This window comes from Heloderma suspectum, chromosome 17 (genome assembly GCF_057233095.1).
Source record: "Heloderma suspectum isolate Gila_16-S chromosome 17, 16-S_ref, whole genome shotgun sequence".
Taxonomy (NCBI): Eukaryota; Metazoa; Chordata; class Lepidosauria; order Squamata; family Helodermatidae; genus Heloderma; species Heloderma suspectum.
Window position 1 is genome coordinate 7,368,407 of NC_139474.1, and position 18,132 is coordinate 7,386,538.

The 18,132-nt window shown below is 45.1% G+C and overlaps 1 protein-coding gene across 11 annotated transcripts; it reads right to left on the bottom strand.

Moving 5' to 3' along the window:
- Window positions 1–3,791: 3,791 nt before the first annotated feature.
- Window positions 3,792–17,197, bottom strand: SPDYC (speedy/RINGO cell cycle regulator family member C). 11 transcript variants are annotated; one of them, XM_084824087.1, is made up of 8 exons: window positions 16,741–17,197; window positions 13,207–13,290; window positions 11,161–11,385; window positions 9,885–9,943; window positions 8,236–8,321; window positions 6,894–7,065; window positions 6,145–6,439; window positions 3,792–4,103 (listed from the first exon to the last, which is right to left on the bottom strand). In XM_084824087.1, exons 1-8 carry the CDS (start codon window positions 16,772–16,774, stop codon window positions 4,042–4,044), a joined length of 1,017 nt encoding a protein of 338 aa, XP_084680213.1. In that variant the 5' UTR covers window positions 16,775–17,197; the 3' UTR covers window positions 3,792–4,041. The 11 variants fall into 11 exon arrangements, with proteins under 11 accessions (XP_084680213.1, XP_084680210.1, XP_084680216.1 ...); XM_084824084.1 differs by having other exon boundaries at window positions 11,161–11,421; window positions 16,741–16,824; XM_084824090.1 differs by lacking the exon at window positions 16,741–17,197 and adding an exon at window positions 14,803–14,910 and having other exon boundaries at window positions 11,161–11,421.
- Between the last annotated feature and the right edge of the window lie 935 nt (window positions 17,198–18,132).

Sequence of the window (18,132 nt, forward strand, 5' to 3'; positions counted from 1 at the left end):
TAAGATAGGCTGGGCTGGAACCATATAGTGTTTTAAAGGTCAAAACCAACACCTTGAATTTGGCCCAGAAAACAACTGGTAACCAGTGCAACTCCTTCAGCACTGGAGTGATGTGATCTCGCCGGCGGCTGCCTTTAATCAGGCGAGCCGCTGCGTTCTGTACCAGCTGCAGTTTCCAAACCGTCTTCAAGGGTAACCCCACGGAGAGCGCATTACAGTAGTCTAAACGAGAGGAGACCAGGGCATGTACTACCGATGGGAGCAGATGGTCGGGAAGGAAGGGGCGCAGCCGCTGTATCAGATGGAGTTGATACAGCGCTGTCCAGCTCACAGCTGACACCTGAGCCTCCATGGACAGCTGGGAGTCCAAAATGACCCCCAGGCTGCGGACCTGGTCTTTCAAGGGTAGCCATACCCCATTCAACACCAGGTCAACATCCCCCAGCCTCCTCTTGTCTCCCACCAAAAGTACCTCGGTCTTGTCAGGATTCAGCTTCAGCCTATTCCTCCCCATCCAGCCACTCACCGTCTCCAGACATTTGGACAGGGATTCTACGGCCAACCTTGGTGAAGATTTAAACGAGAGGTAGAGCTGCGTGTCATCCGCATATTGATGACACTGCACCCCAAACCTCCTGATGATAGCCCCCAGCGGCTTCACATAGATGTTAAATAGCACTGGGGAGAGGATGGAACCCTGTGGCACCCCACAAGTAAGTGGCCACGGGTCCGAAACCTCCTCTCCCAGTGCTACCCTCTGGTACCTGCCGGAGAGGAAGGACCGGAACCACCGCAATACGGTGTCCCCAATGCCCAACCCCTCCAGGCGGTCCAGGAGGATACCATGGTCAATGGTATCAAAAGCTGCTGAGAGGTCGAGGAGAACAAGGAAGGAGCATTCACCCCTATCCAGAGCCCTCCTCATATCATCCACCAAGGCAACCAAGGCCGTTTCTGTCCCATGCCCAGGCCTGAAGCCCGACTGAAATGGGTCTAGATAATCAGTTTCTTCCAAGTGTGCCTTCAACTGCACCGCCACCACCCGCTCAATCACCTTGCCCAAAAATGGCAGATTTTTGATATGATGGTCACCTGAATTAAATTCGCCCATGCCTGTCCATTTTAGTTCGCTGATTCCCAAGATGTCGATGTTCAATCTTGCCATCTCATGTTTGACCCCCTCCAGCTTACCTTGATTCATTGATCTTACATTCCAGGTTCCTAAACAATATTGTTCTTTACAGCATCGGATTTTCTTTTCACCACCAGACACATCCACAGCTGAGTGTCCTTTCGGCTTTGGCCCAGCCGCTTCACTCTTTCTGGCGCTACTTGGAAATACCCTCTGCTCTTCCCCAGTAGTATATTGGACACCTTCCGACCTGAGGGGCTCATCTTCCGGCGTCATCTCTTTTAGCCTTGCGATACGTTCCGTGGGGTTTTCTTGGCAAGAATACTGGAGTGGGTTGCCATTTCCTTCTCCAGTGGACCACATTTTGTCAGAACTCTCCACCATGACCTGTCCGTCTTGGGTGGCCGTGCACGGCATAGTTTATGGCTTCACTGAGTTACGCAAGCCCCTTCGCCACAACAAGGCAGTGATCCATGAAGGGGAAAAAGAAGGGTAGCACTGACTAAAGCAATCTATACACTTGCCGAGATTATGTCACTACTGTGGCATTCTTTAACAACAACAGTTTGGTTCTCTGAGGTCTGAAAAGACAGGAGCACTTCACAGTAAATGCTTGTTCTGGAAGAAACACCAGGTTATTCTACCCTGTACCTTCACATCATACCTTGGAACCTTCTTTTGTTTCAGACGGCTGGATAAGCTGCTGCCTTGCACTGCATCACGCCATCAGTCCATCTAGCTCAGTCATTCCCAGACCTACCTGGACTCTGTATCTTCCAGCAACAGCATGTCATAGTACAGGTGCCACATCTGGGACCAGTCCAAGAGGTAAAGGTAGCTCAGGTGGAAAATCCAAATATCGCCCCTCTTACTAATCTAATATGGGGCACGCTCCATAGGATGTTCAATGTAAACCGATAGGAACTTCTTGGTGGGGAATGGGCCTCTAATTTTAAAAAGTGATGTGGGGGGCACTGTTAGACATAGGGAGCACTGGATGTTGTACTGTTGCCCATCTCCCTGTTCTGCAAAACCATAAAGTGCTTTCTTCCTTATCTATCTTTGCTTAATCTCTTCCCTGTTATCTTTACTACAGTTGGCTACACTAACATAAAATTTCTCTCAGAATAGTGATTGGTTGCTGCTCAGTTTATAACACACAGGATATTTGTAAGAGATTGGATATTTTTAACCCTGCTGCTACAACTGCAGTAACAGAGTAGCGAGAAGATAGGTTTCTCACTAAAGGCATATCTACACCAGCCTAAAATCCTGCATTTAAAACAGGGCCTTCTGCTTCCGTTTTAAATGCAGGACCACCACTGACTCCCTTTACATGAGCTTCCTCTCCCCCCCCCCGCTTCTCCCCGTATCTGAGTCTTCCGTTATCTTTCATTGATTTTGCTCCTCTTCTTGCCGCTTTTACTCTTTTCATGGAGGAAACTGAAGCGGAACACAACGGGGTAATTTGCAGGAGGGTCACGGCATCATGTAAAGAGCCGGCAAAGTTCTGTGAAGGAGCAATCTCAGTCACAGGATAAAAGCTCCGCACGATGAAGCTTTAAATCTGATAGCAGACAAGAGAGGGATAGGGAGGGATCCAAAAAAGCAACCTGGCTCTTGTAGTTACATATGTTTCTAACTTAATTTGCCTGTTTTCAGCAATCGGTAGGTGGACTTGTGATAGATGAGTCTGTCAGCAAGTGGTCTCAAACATGGGGTACACGTTTCAGTTTCCTACACAAATTAGGGAGTGAATTAAACAGCTGTCAGCATCAATGATACTGTTACGGCAGGGGTTCTCAAACTGTGGGGCACTCCCCTCCGGGGTGTGTGTGTGTGTACACACATACAAGGTTCCAGGAAGGAAAAGGATTCTGGGGTAGGTGGAGCCTGCCTCCAACCAGCACCCAAAATAGTTGAGGTGAATACCTGTTAGCAGAGGGTCCTTGTTCAGCCATGTGAGTCTTAGGGGAGTGATGCTGCCTTTACTTGGTCCCACTGTTGCATGCAATCTGGGAAGAGCTGCTACTCTGTTTTGATATTTCCCCGTCCCTTCCTTTAAAGAGTGTGATAGACACATCCTACTCTGGTCTCTTACTCATGCACTGCTGCAGTAGTGGGCAACCTGGTGCCTTCGAGAAGCTTTGGACTACAAGCCTCAGCCAGCAGGATTGATGGTCAGGGATTATGGGAGTTACAGTCCAAAACATCTGAGGGCACAAGATTGCCTAGCCCTGCACTGGTGATACCCAGACTAGACTACTGTAATGTACTCTGCATGTGATTTTATTTTAATAATCTTGTGTAAGCTGCTTTGAAGGCTTCCAGGGCAGGGGGTGTCGACCTTCAGGCCTGTGGTCCAAATCCGTGTCTACATTTTCTTTTTTCTTCCTTCCTTCCTTCCTCCCCATCCCCTTTTCCTTGTGCCATGTCTTTTAAATTATAAGCCCGAGAGCAGAGACTGTCCCATTTTTTTATTGACTGATCTGTGAGCTGCTCTGGGAGACTTTTTGGCTGAAGGGCAGGGTAAAAAATGTGATGTGTTTAAATATCTGTATCTATAAATATATGTTTATAATATACGTAAATAAAAGAATGGGCCACAACTGGTGAACCAGAGTAAAATGACATTAAATGTTCCAAAAACAATCCTGAAGCCTGTTCTTCTAGACATCTTTATTAAGAGTCTGTCCAGCTGGCACATTTGGCATTGCACAAGTCATTCTGAAACCCTTTTTTTAAATATATACAAATACAGGCCTTGCTTTATGTCCTCTCTGTGAACAGGAAGATAAAGTGCTTAATAAATAGGTCACTGTAGATGTAGAATAAGAACATCTGCCAATGAATACCACTCCAAAGAGGGAAATAATGTATCTGTTGAGGGGATCTTTAGCCAGCAGATACTATCCCAAGAATCGCCAGTCCTTGCTTGTTCCATCGGCTTCCATCGCAGGTTCCTGCAGGACTGTCCACCAAAAGATTTAGGTTGAAACCATACTGTGGGGGCGTTTAACAGCTATACATTTGGCTAGAAATAATCATAATATTGTGAAATTTTAGATTATGAATCCCTTGAGGATAAAAGAGTTCTGACTGGGGGTGGGGAGTGCTGAACCCACATTACACAGCATGTTACAAGCCACGTATTAAAACAGAACAGTTGGTAAAGCTAAGGGAAAGATCGCCACGTCCAGTTCTCCTCACCTATGCAAACACACACTCCTGTGCCAGTCTGTACAACCTAAATTTTGATACAATGCGGGCGAGAGTGCAGGTGTACCACAAAGGTAATTGTGGAGCATATAAACAATTTATATGCTGCGAAAGAACTCCCAGAGGGGGAAAAATCCTGATCCCAACTAGTACCTGGGCCTAAACAGAATTTTTAAACTTTCCTAAAATCTTTCCATGTGAACGTTTGTCAGGAAGTGCATTCTCAGTATCCACCACTAGTTTTCTTTTTTCATGGAAGGGGGAAGACAGAGACTCTTGGGAACAGGACAGAACTGAGGGTGACTCTTAATTAACTGGTAACTCACCAAGGTGTGAGCGCATTATCCTTACCAGGAGGATACAGGCAACTAGTTTACCACACGCTGGAGGAATGTTTTACTACATGTGTGTCCAGAATTCTGGGAAAATGGGATTGGTAAGGCTCTCTCCACCACCTGGCAGCTTACCAAAAGCTTGCACATACTCAAACCCCCACTAGGTTAAGTGGCCAAAGCACACTTAGCATTAAAATTTGGTTTCTTCCATGCAATAACCCAGGATAAATTCACAGTCTATCCTAGAGACACACCAAGATACTGACAGAAAGGCCTGGTTTTCACATAATGCTAACCCATGGCATGGGTTGTTGAATCCTGGGTAGTTGTAATATGTGAACAGGGCTGTGCTAACAAACCAGTTTGTTAACCACAAAGAAATCCCATGGTTTGTTGTTGGGTTGTGAACTATAGTAGTTTAAACCATGGGTTGTCGTTATTTGTGAACCCAGAACCATGAGTTGTTTGTGGGTTGTTTTGCCAAGCTACAGAGGCAGTGGGGGCAGGAGTGGTCAAAACACCCAGCCGCTCTATATGCCAGTACTACAGTGCCTCAAAGGCATTTGGGATACAGGGGAGGAAGATACAACCCAGGGATTGAGAAAACAAACCATGGTTTGTTCAGTCATTACCGGATAAACCCTAGGCAGGGCAATGAACCATGGTTTAAATAAACCATGGGTTAGTATCATGCGTGAGCCAGCCCAAAATTTAGATTGTATGGACTGACAGGCATAAGAGTATGTGTTTGGGTAGATGACTAGACCAGCAGTCTCTCCCTTAACTTTATGATGATACTAGGAGGAAGTTACCCCCATACAATGTCATAGAGGGACCTAATTGTACAGTCAGTATGGTGAGAAGAGCCCATTCAGAATTTTGAACCGTGATTGCTCTCAAGTATTTTTCCATTTTAAACATCCCTCAAAGCAGGGGTGAGGAACGCTGATCTAATTTCAAAAGTCCTCTGCAAGCAATCAGTTCAGACTTCTGCCAAGAGGGAAAGAAAAGGAATGGCTCTGCCCACTGCTGGCATGTTCTCTCCCCACAAAATGATTACCCCCAAGGGAATGTGGCCCTCTACGGGGGGGGGGGGGAAGGGTCCCTACCACTGCATGAGGGCAGAGGTCCCTTTTTACAAAGATCTACTACTCATATCGTCTGGGATTAGGACGTTACATGATACTGATCTAGAAGCCTTTTATCAAACCCACATATGTAAACAGAGGAAGTTCCACTGCCTGGCTGTAATCAGAAATCTCACTCGACGTACAGGTTTCTATGAAGTTAATGTTAGTTCAGTTCTAAATCCTGCCCTGCCCACCCCAAATAGGGAAAGTCTGACATACATTTAAAGGTGAGCATTTTAGTAAGAATGTAGTACACACATTAAGCATGAGGGAGTACCACAAATTAAAAGACTTTCTAAAGCTGACAGTGGGCATTATTAGCACTTACTCTGCATGCTGTAGTCAGCCTTTGGATCCAGCATCAGCAGAGGAAAGCTGCTCGTATCCTGGTTCAACACTGTGGAAGGCAACAGGTCACTGGCAGGAATATCATTGGCAGAAGGAGTTATTTCAGCATCCTCTTCTACCAGATCAAATGCACAGAGAAGGCAGACTGGGGGCGTAACACCAGGCCCTCTAGGGAAGAAGTCATTTTCATTCTTCAGGTAGCTCCTTAGCGCCCCACTGTGGTGGATGGCTCGTTCGCGGGACCAGGCCCAGTGAGAGGGCTCCCTCAACATTATCTAGATAATAGGAAGCTTGATAGTCACAAAAATATAGAGTACCAAAAACAGAATACTTTGGGGAAAGGGAACATAGGGAGTTGCCTTACGCCCGGTAAGAGCATTGGTCCAGCTTGCTCAATGTTGTCGCTACACTGAATGGCAAAGGTTTTAGACAGGTGTTTTTTCCTCAGCGCTCTCTAGAAATGCCAGGGATTGAACCTGGACCTTTTGCATTCTACCACTGAGCTATGTCCCTTCCCTAAACTTCCTTCAACCATTTCCTGCCAATTTCTTTCAACCATCCCATTTTGTGCCCTCACCCTCAAGAAGCCAATGCTTGTAGGTTCCTCAGCAGGATGGGAGATCATTCCACTCTTGCCATCATCATCAGGCCACCTGACTTTTAATTTTTGTTTTACTATGACCATCACCAGTACCAACGGCATGGTAAGACAAACTAGCTGCAGCTAACCTCATCACAGCATCGGCGGGTAACAAATGCTCTGTACTTCATTTTAGCCCAAAAGCCATCCCGCATTTTCAAGAACTGTGGGAATAGCTTCCTCCAGTTGTCACCAAGTGCCCAGGGGAAGATCTCGTATTTGTAGTCTTCTGTATCTTCTTCCATGTCATTCGCTAGGTACCTGTATTCAGGACAAGGGAAAGCCTCCAGAATTCCTTCACAGACAAAGCATGGCATCATCTCCCAAGAAGCAGAGAGTTAGCTGGATAGATGTTCCACCTTAACCAAGGGGTCACATATTTATTCATCATTGTCACCATGGCAAGCATCCTCCCCTCCCCACCATCTTTTCCCAACAAGTGTGAAGCTGGGTGCAGCTTGGAAGGAGGCTTCCCCACAGTTGTGCAGGGCAACAAAGGTGCGCCCTGTGCCTCTGAAGTTCAGCACGACATCAGGGACACGGTCACGGCCTCCTCCTCTTCCTCCGCTGCCCACCCTTTCAAGAGCACATTCCTTGCTTTTAACTATACAAAGAAACAGGACATTGTACAAGGAATCCAGAACTTCCTTTGCCCTTTCTCAAAAAAGGAAGGGCCAATTGTTTCACAGTAGGCATGTTCCATCACTTCTGAGTGCAGCATCACGAGGCATCATGCATGCACAAACGAGCCTAAACATAAAAAGGGTGGCAGAGCAGCTTTTAAACTAAACCCTGGGGGAAAGCCGACAGAAGCTGGGAATGGCTCAGAATGAGCAAAAGCTCCCCCACTCCCAAATGCAGCAGGGCTGGGTTACCACATTATGAAGATATACACTTACCATTTAAAGAGGGTCTTGAGTCCCTCCCACCCTGATAAGACCATTGAGCCCAAAGTTTGAAAATAACCTAAATGCACCATTGCCACAAATGCAACTTGCCTCTCAGAATACTTGTCAATGAAGTCTGTTCACTGAGAGTCAAGAAATCAAGTGATTCACATGTGTACCTGAACTACTGCAGTCGCCCTCTAGGATGGGCAGAGGACCTCAGCTCTGGCAATATTCTCATGAACAGGTATTCCATAAATAGGGCTCTTTTTTTTAAAATAAACTCTGGACAGACAGAAAATTGTGCAATAAGGCCCACCGAGTTCAATGGGACTTATACTCAGGTTAGACTGCAGCCTTAGCTCACTGCAAACCTGAAGGTATTTGAAGTGGTACACCTTTTCGGTTCACAAGAACTGGAGGGCTTCAACTGCCCCGTTAAGCATCTCGCTTGCTCCGGTGGGATGGTGACACAGACTAATTCCCAACCTAATGAAACCACCAATTACAGGTCATCCCCCAACCCACACCCCAAGAAACTTACAGAGCTATGAAGAGATTAATCCGTGTGTATTCTCTCGTATGCAGGCCAGCACGTTTGAAGTACATCATAGTCATAGCTATAAGATACTGAATGAAAAGGCTAGCTTTAATAAAGCCTGTCCTAGACCACAATCATAATTTAAGAGATGGGGGGGGGGGGAAGGAGAAAGGATTAGGAGGGTTGAAATGTCAGGTATGAGACATTCTTGCAATAGAAGCAAAGCGTCAAAGGGTGCTTCCAGACAGATAGCTCCTAGCACTACGGGTCAAAAGGCATTGTGCAGCTAATTTCTCTTTTCCTCCTTAATGGATTTTTTCTGCTAAGAAAAAAAAAGATGGAATAAGTAGTAAGAAAACACGCGAGTTACAATTGAAGACAACGTTGTCAAGACCCACTGTAGGATTCCATGAATGAGGCAGGGTGACTGGAGAATAAAAGCCTCGTCTGGAAGCGCCCGAAGTCACACCCCACTTTTTTTTAGTTTCTTATAAAGGAAAGTTGTATTTTTCTGTTTAAGTTCAACCGAAGTATTGTTTTGAGTTTGGCTATGATTTTGCCTGATATTCTGGCTGACAGAAGTCAGGGATTAGACCCCCAAGCCCCACACACCTAATAATTCTTTAATGGCTGTGGATGGTAACACAGGCATTTTCTGAGACACAGTGTGAAAGAGAAGCAAGAGCCTAGAGTTTCTTTTATTGGAAACTGGGGTGCAGCCTTGGGGGGCAGGTTACACTCTAGTAATCTGAAGGCAGGTGTCAATGGAGCTACTGAAGAACAGCCCATTTGCTTCCACTGTGCTCTGCTTGTATTGTACTGTTACTATGTATTATATAAAAAGGTAAAGGTGTCCCCAACCAGTCGTGTCCGACTCTAGGGTGTGGTGCTCATCTCCATTTCTAAGCCGAAGAGCCAGCACTGTCCGAAGACGCTTCCGTGGTCATGTGGCCGGCGTGACTGAACACCGAGGTGCACGGAACGCTGTTACCTTTCCCACCGAAGCGGTACCTATTTATCTACTTGCAATTTCTTGCTTTCGAACTGCTAGGTTGGCAGAAGCTGGGACTGAAGACGGGAGCTCACTCCATCATGCAGCACTCGGGTCTTGAACTGCTGTCCTGCCGACCTTCTGGTCTGCAGTTCAGCGTCTTAACCACTAAGCCACCGCAGTCCCTCAATGTATTATATATATAGCGTCATTTATGTGCACGGTACTTTACAAAGAACAGGTATGACAGGTCCCTACCCCAAGGAGCTTGTAATCTAAAACAGACACAGGGAAACAACAGAGAAAGGGGGAAATGGAGGCACTGGTGACCAGGGGAAAAATGTAATTATTTCAGTTACTTGTACCCAGGTATAAGGTATAGTATAATAAGGTATAGGGGCAAGGGGGATTATTGAAAGGTTTCTCATAAAATGAGAATTTAGAGGAGGGATGTAATATTTGTAAATACAGTGAATATTATAAGAACCATAAGTCTCCAGTACTCTCATTGAAAAAAATGAAACCCCTAAGCACTGCACTAGAATTTGGGAGAATGAGCATGTAATAGTATGAATTAATATTTGGGTTGCAAAACTGCTTGGGAATGCCATCTTGATGTAATACTGTAAGAGTCTGGTGGAGCATAGGGCAAAAAACCTACCTTATCTGAGATTCTGTAGCATGTATCCATGGATAAGAAGTCTTGTATCAAGCCATCCTCTGGTGAGAGAGAAAGCAAAACAATTCCGTTTTAAGCTATACAATTCATTATTTGTTGCTGACAAAGATACCTTGAAGCTCCATGAGGCGGTTTGTGCTAACTAGTGTTCAGTTGCTCACGTGATGAGGGGAGAACTGGTCCTGCCCTCTCTGTCACATCTCCATCACTTGGCTTGGCTGCCCTGTATAGAGCAAGTTCCCTGCTTCAGACATTCCCCATCCAATGGATGGAAAACAGCGATGGGGACACAACATAGGGGGAAGAGCTAGTACAAACTGCCCCACTCCCCACGCCGATGCAGCCAAATCCAGGGCATTTCCTCCTGTCATGGCTGCTTTAAAAGGTTTGCTGTTTAAAAACTCTATTTTGACCCTTAGGTGGCCAAGAAAGCTGTTTCAACTCTGAGTGTGTTCTGGAAATCAAGTGGAGGTATGCAGGAAGGCTGCTTAGATAGTGAGGAGTTGGCAACTGCACGGGTGATCTGATGATCGGGCTAGTGCTGGTAATAGCATCTGGGGAAGCCAGATGGGGAAGGCATTTCAGGATCAAATGCTTCCAGTCAGTACTTTTTTTTTTTGTAAAGAGTTTTGGTGTGGCCCTGGCATCATCATCATCATCATCATTATTATTATTATTATTAAATTTATTAATCGCCCATCTGGCTGGTCACCCAGCCACTCTGGGCGATGTACAACATACAATAAAACAGTTTAAAACAATAAAATTCTACAATAAAAACATTTTCTAAAATACCCTAACCCACCCCAAATGCCTGCCTGAACAACCATGCTTTTAATGCACGACGGAAGCTCATTAAAGAAGGGGCATGGCGGAGTTCCCTAGGGAGGGAGTTCCACAGAGTGGGGGCCACCACAGAAAAGGCCCTCTCCCTCGGCATCACCTTCACAGTGAGTCTGGCCCTCCAACCCATTTGAGTTAGACACCACTAGTCAGTGCCTCCTACCAGAAAGGGTCTACGGTTATGGGACACATGTGAAAACTTTAAATAGCAAGATCCGTACCCATTTCTGAAAAGCCAGTCTCTTTTCCTGGTCAGGTGAACACTGGGTAACCATTTACCACACCCATTTCAAAGTTGGTAGGGCTGCTAGGGGGTCAGAGAGAAAGTTTACTTTGCAGGCTAGCTACAACTTGCACACTGCCAGTCTGTACCAGGACAGCATCTCCAAACAGCACACAGAGTCAAGTATCTCACCCAAGAGGTTGAAGAAGGCCTCTTGCTCTTCTCTACGAAGAAGGAAGAACGGCTGTGAAATTTTCAGGACTGCTGTGGAAAGCTCTCTCTCAGGCCCTTGCGCACCACCGCCGGATACCCCAACACCCTGCATGTTGCGCCTCCGCCGCCTCGTGCTCCCTGGCTTCACCCCTGTGGTGACCGCAGGGGGGACACAAGCACTCTGGTTGTCTCTCATTGTTCTTCCTGAATGGCGACAGCAGAGGCTCAGAAATGGCCTTTCTGGAAAAGACGTTTATGTAAACTTGGCATCAACCATGAACTGTCAGATAAAAAGCTAGCTTCTTGTAAGACCCTGGGAGAATTGTGGAGCGTGGGAAGGACAGCAAGCCCTCTCAGCATCATATCCCCCCTGCTACGTAAACATTAACGCAAGTGGAATCCTGCTGAAAGCTTGCAGAAAGGCTAAAGAGCACCTGGGTTCCCCTTTGGGGTATGTCTCCAGCCCACATAACTCATTGCATCATGATGGCTAGCTCTGAGATACAAGCGGGGGCATAACTACAGAAGAAAGTAGGGCTTCAGAGAGAGAATAACTTGCAACTTCTAGCTACGGGCCTGGATATGAGCATGGCCAAAACTGGATCGAGCATGGTCTGCAGCACAGGGCAGGTGACCACTCCTCCTCAAGGTCCTATCTAAACTGGCACTCCCGGTTATAAGAGCATGAGTGCTTCCAGATCTCTAGGCGATTTACAGTAGATCTGCAAGCGTTTGACACCCAGCTGTCTTAATAGCCAAATAACACTGCTGAAAAAAGAATGCTCGGGGGGGAAACGAGGAATGGGTTTTGTGTGAAATGACTCGTGTGCTTGGTTATGGAACTGATCACAAATTCCTGGGCAGAGCATGTGCTCAGAGGCACCCTGTTCCTTAATTCCTCGTGTATGTCCACCTGTGCCACTACATTGCACCTAGCTCTGGTTGGTGGATCTTGGAATTCTAGTAAAAAATGAAGTAGACCTCGCAAAGCTGATGCCTGCCCATCCCTGCCTTAAACTAACAGATTTGCTATGGCATACTTCCATAGGATGCTCCCAGACAGGGCTCCCAGCACTACGAATCAAAATACATTGTACAGCTGCTCCATCTTTCCCTCCTTAATAGATCTTTCGTGGTAAGAAAAAAAGATGGAAGCAGCAGTGGGAAGACACACGAGGGTTACAACTGGAAGCTATCATCATCTGGACATCCCCCTCTCCTGTAGAATTCCCTGAACAAGACAGAGCTATTTTACAGTAAAAGGCTCATCTGGAAGCACCCACAGGCTCTCGGGGCGTAAACTTTACAACACTACAATGTATTAGTCTTTAGTGCCACGAGCCTTGTTTTTGCTGCAATGGACTAACACAACTGTTCCTCCAAAATCGCTATTTATGGACAATGTTCCCTTCATCCCCACTTCACAGCTAGTTAAAAATAAGTTGTACTGCAGTCAGGGGTAGTGGGAAGGAGGGGAGAGATTGACATCACTTGTTACCATGTTTTGACCCCTCTCCCCAACACACCAATCTGCTTCACATGATGCAACTTGGTCATCATGGGTATTTAACCCATGATGAGCCTGAGTGCATGCGGGTGTGTGTGCAGCCGCTGTTTGCAATACGCAGTCCCCATCGGGGCAATCGGGGACTATGGCATGTCGTGCAAACCTGGCCATCATAGTTACTTGAGGATTAGACAACCCTCGATTATAGTAGGGTTATGCGAGGGTTGTTTAACCCTCAAATAACCCACAGCGGCCAGGTTTGCACAACATGGCGCAAACCCCTGTCGCCTCGATCAGGTTTTGCAGATTACAGAATGGCGGCCACACACACCACAGATCCTCAGGAGTCAAATACACTCCTTTGAGGCTGAAAGAAAAATGGATGGGGAATGAATTCCAATTTGTGGCACCAGCCTCACCTTTTCTCCCTATTTTAGAGAACTGGGTGGGACGGAGGAAAGAAGAGGAAGAAAAGAAAGGCAATGTTTCAAAAAAAAATAAATAAATCTAGATATTACCATAATCATGGTCATTCACAGAACCCTGACAACCCGGTGCCTGGTAGTTTTCCAAGAACTTTCTTAAGAGAGGGCAGACAAGACCTAGCAATAAAACAAACAGGTAGCAGACATGGGTGTTGAAGAAAAGGATAAACACACTCCATTATTTCGTAAGTAAACTAGGATGGGGGGAATTAATCTATAGAACCCCCCCCCCCCCAGTGCTAAATTCAAGTAGGGTCTGGATCCTAGCATCGGTCACAAATATAGAAATAAGCATGAGGCTTAAAGTTATCTGTTTTCTCAACCAGTTACTTACGCATGCATAGGCACCATTTAAAAATAAGCATTAAAATCCCATTGATTTCAATGGGAGGGCTTTTGGAGCATGCTTAATACTCCCACTGAAATTGGCGTTACCTAGATGGGCTTGACTTTGGTTAGATATTGTATTTTTATATATTATAAGGACCCCTCAAAAAAACAAGCCAAAGGGTAAGAGAGACCATTAGTAGGTAGGGGAACAAGGATTTTGCTATGTGCAATAAATACAAATTGAGTCACTGAAAGCTGGGGTAACAGAAAATAACTTGGGAGTCATTCCCAATGTTTGCATATAAAACCCAACAGTTTTAACCATCCAATTATATAGCACTTCCAAATCTCCAAAGCACTCCCTATCTTTGTAAAGTTTACAAAGATATGTAAATAAACTTCAGACTCGGTGGCACAACTTTATCATCGCCAGTTTTCTCTCTCCCCTTCCCTTCCCCTCTCTGTTTTAGTTAACGTCCTGTCTGCTGAAGAGTTGAGAACTCAAAATATGGCCTACTATTTTGTGAACTTTTAGTTTCTTCTAATAAAAAAGAAAGAAAAAGAGATTGCCTTCATGGTGATTCTCACCACAGCCACCTTCGCTTTGTGAGTAACCTTGTGGCAAACCTTACAAACAGCCCTGTAAGGCAGGCCAGTTTTATATTAATATTGAGCAAGCACTTTTTCTTTTCAGGGGAAAAATCTCTCTCTCTCCCTCCCTCTTATTAAGTTAGATGTGGTTTATCTTGTATCATAAACATCCCATACATTTAAGATGCAGTTGAAGAGTAATAGCCCCCTGGGGCATTATAATGCTGAGAAAAAGACAATCATTAACTGTCCTCTGGGGAATGGAAAGGTGGGTTTACTGTGAGGGGAAACAGACACTCCCCAGAAAATAAAAGAAAATGGAGGCGTCGCCTTCTCCTCTAGCAGCCCCTTTCCCGCCTTTTTTTCCCGCCTTTTTCTCCCGCTCCTCCACTCTTCCCCCCCCCGCCGCTCGCACCTGAGCAGAGCAAACCCGCCCAGCGAACCGGAGCCGCGGGTGGGCGGGGCAGCTAGGGGACCACGCTGACCTCGCCCACTCACGCAGCGTTGCTTTTTATAGGTTCGGCCTCCGCTCCTGCTAAGCCAATCACCGCTAAGGCAGGCGGGATAAAGGCTCTCGCTATGCTACCTCCAGGCCCTTCGTGCCTGGCGCAGCCTGTCAATCAAGTGTTGCGGGGACAGGTGCGGTGTAGCCGGGTGGGACAGCAAATTGCGTGGAATGCTCAAGGCTGCAATCCTAGGCGCGTTTACCTGGGAGTAGGTCCCGTTGAACCCAATGGGGCTTACTTCTGAGTAGGCATGTGTAGGGTTGCGATGTAAGTGGGACTTAATTTTTGAGACAATGTGCAATAAGCTTTCCTGCAGCAAAGAGGAAGTTAAATTTTTGAAATCAATTAAGGTTTGGCTGGATTAAATTAGTATATGCAAAAAAAAAAAATAATTCCTTTTTTATGCTCACTGCATATATAGCTTCATCCCACCCACAAACAGAAGCAACTAAGTCCAATTTTTCTTTATTTTTGTATTTATTAATTTACGTTTAGGAGAGTTTTGGCTATTGGGCAGTATAGAAATGTAATAAAATAAATAAATAAATAAATAAACAAGCCTGTTTCTCAACGGACCTCAAAGGACCGCATTTTTAAATTATTATTATTAATTCATTTCATTTCTGTACTGACCAATAACTGAAGCTCTGGATGGTTCACAGCAATTCACAAAATAACATACAGCATAAAAATCTAAATATACAGAATTTAAAAACAATTTTAAACAGCTAAAAACTGTTCGTTTATATACCGCTCCACATCAAGACAGATTCTGGAGTGGTGAGCAATGCAAGATACAAAAAAAGGATAAAAAAATAAAACACCACGTTAAAAATTATTACAATTTTTTAAACAGAAACATTTTCAATAAAAACCGTAGTCAAGGAAGGCTTTCTGAAATAAAGATGTTTAAAGGAGGTGCCATACAGGAGCACAATACAGGAGTACAGTACATAGTTTATATTATATATGGTTCTCTGCCTGCACCTATTTTATTGTCACGGAAACCCTGTTAGGTAAGATTCGGCAGAGAGAATTACTGGCCCCAAAGTCACCCCAGTGAACTTTATTTATTTGTTTATTGCATTTATATCCCGCCTTTTTTCCTCTTGCAAGGAACCCAAGGCAGCTAATATATTTACTTAACAGTATTTATGAATTAGGCCTGGCGTGCTATGGTCCATGGGGTCACGAAGAGTCAGACACGACTGAAGGACTGAACAACAACAATTTATGAATTGCTTACATAAGTTTCTAAGCGATGGACAGTAAAAGATCATAATGAAATACTATATTCCTGGGAAGGCTTGTTGGGAAAAGGATGTTTTCAGTTGGCATTGAAAACCCAGACGGGTTGGTACGTGTCTAATTTGTAGTGGTAGTGAGTTCTGGAGAGTGGGTGCTACAATACTAAAGGCCCTATTCTGAGCTGTGATGGACTGACCTCCGAAAACTTGGATACCACTAGGTACCCAAGTTCAACAGCCAAAAACCTCTCTGGCTGGGCTATTTTTCTTTTCTTCTTGGTTAGCAATCCTATTTGCATTGAGATCCCTTGCATATGTATTTATTTAATTAAGCTACTTATATACTGCTTGATATCATAAGATCTCTACGGGGTTGACATAAGAGATACATAAAAGGCAATATAAAATAATAAATACATCAGAAACATAAGAGAACCAGTAAAGCAGAGCAGTGCAATTACACATCGGAGAAAAGCCTGAGCAAACGTGCTCCTTCAAGGTATTTACTTGGAAGTAAGACCCTCTAATTCAACGGCATATTCTCCAACATTTCACCTATTGAGGCTGCAATGCAAAGTGAGGGGCAGATCCAGATCAAGATTGCAGCAAGGGGCAAAGAGTTACCCCCCCCCCCCCCATGCTAGGATCCAGATCACATCACCTCTTTCTGGGTGATGCATTTCCTCTTTTTTGGCAATGCATGAGTGGTCACCCTACCACAAGGGCATGTGTCTCTGGGTAAGTGCTATATACACGGATCTGGGTGTTAAATCTGATTGAGTTCAGTGGGAGTTACTTCTGAGTAGACATGCATAGGACTGCACTGTTAGTATCCTAGCTATTCTAAACGCATCACATTTTTAGTATTAAATTCAATAGAAATGCATAGCTACCACTCCAACGTCCAGAGAAAAAAACAACGATCATCTAGAGAGATGGTTCCAGGTGAGGCTTTGATTGTGCAATTGCCCTTCACCATCTGCACAATCTCACCAGGGGTTTTATTTATTTCATTTTTACACTGCCCAATAGCTGGAGCTCTCTGGGTGGTTCACAAAAATTAACTATGTCCTCTTCTAGTTGGAGCCTTCCTGTGGGTTTGTTTTCCGCACCACTTCTGTCTTTTTCCATGTGGCAAAAAATTGAAAGACGGAATAGCTACACGGTGCCTTTAGATGGGTACTAGTGGCAAGAGATGTTCGCCTGGAAGCACTCAAAATCTCACCAGAACTGAAAGGAGGGAAAAGATCTCAGTTGGAAAAGGCCCAAGTGTAAGAGACTGAACCGTCCTTACAATGATCAGAGATTAGATCATTTTGGAAGTGGATGTAGGACTTTCCCACCTTCTATACATGCCCAAAATCTTCCTGGGGAAAAAGGCAATTAGCTTCCCATGGTCACACGGAACAGTTCCTACCAGCATTTTTTGCAAAACAACCCAGGCATGTTATGGGTTCACCATCTGCTGTGCAACTCCACGATGTTCTTCTCCGCCTCTTATCAGATCCAATGTTTTTCTCATCCTTATCATCAATCCAGGTGCCAAGGTCGCACACTGGCTATCACAAAGGTGGACTTTTTAGTCCATGCTGGCTACTCTGGTGTTTGGCTAAATTCTGTGTTTCCTTGGGCCACCTAGCAGGGCTGGATTAAGAATGGCGTGTTATATTAACGAATGTCCTTTTTTGTGTGTGGCAAAAGCCTGCCCTGGCTTCCGAAGGAAGAGCATTTTAGTTAACTGACCAACGATTGTTTCCCTTTCAACAGAACTTTAAGCAAGTTTAAGTTTGCAGTTTACTATGCACACTTTCCCAGGAGTATACCACATTGAACACAGTGGGACATTTTTTTTAGTAAACATGCATAGGACTGCACTGTGAAGGAATGTTTAATTTCACCAGGGATCTGGCTATATAGAATAGTTGCAACTTAAATACTTCAGCAATGTTTTCTTATGTGGGAGAATGGAAGGGAAGGAACACAAGACCTTTGGCTATTGGGCTGTATAGAAATAAAAAAAATAAACAAACACCTTGACTTGTGTAACAGCATAAGACTAGCCCTTCTGCAGGACCTGCTTCAGGTATGAGAGGGTCCAGCTACAAGCTTGCCCAGTGGTAGAGGCGGATAGATATGAACTGCCATTTTAAATATCCCACAATGCACCTGACAAAGAGTTGCTCTGGGGCATTGTGGGATATTTTAATGGCCGTTACCTCTGTGGACCTAGCTGTCTGATGTAGTGGCCCGGGGTGGTTGTTGGTGCTGGTGAGCACCGCTAAGGT

What these genes read in the sequence shown, in the direction of transcription:
- SPDYC (XM_084824083.1), bottom strand. Translation starts at nt 14,311, where the DNA reads ATGCCCCAGGGGGCTATTACTCTTCAACTGCATCTTAAAT. An exon ending in GCTACAGAATCTCAGATAAG is followed by an intron (nt 8,322 to 9,884) that starts GTAGGTTTTTTG and finishes CTTTTCATTCAG; the next exon opens with TATCTTATAGCTATGACTAT. An exon ending in GGCTGACTACAGCATGCAGA is followed by an intron (nt 4,104 to 6,144) that starts GTAAGTGCTAAT and finishes TTTGGTGGACAG; the next exon opens with TCCTGCAGGAACCTGCGATG.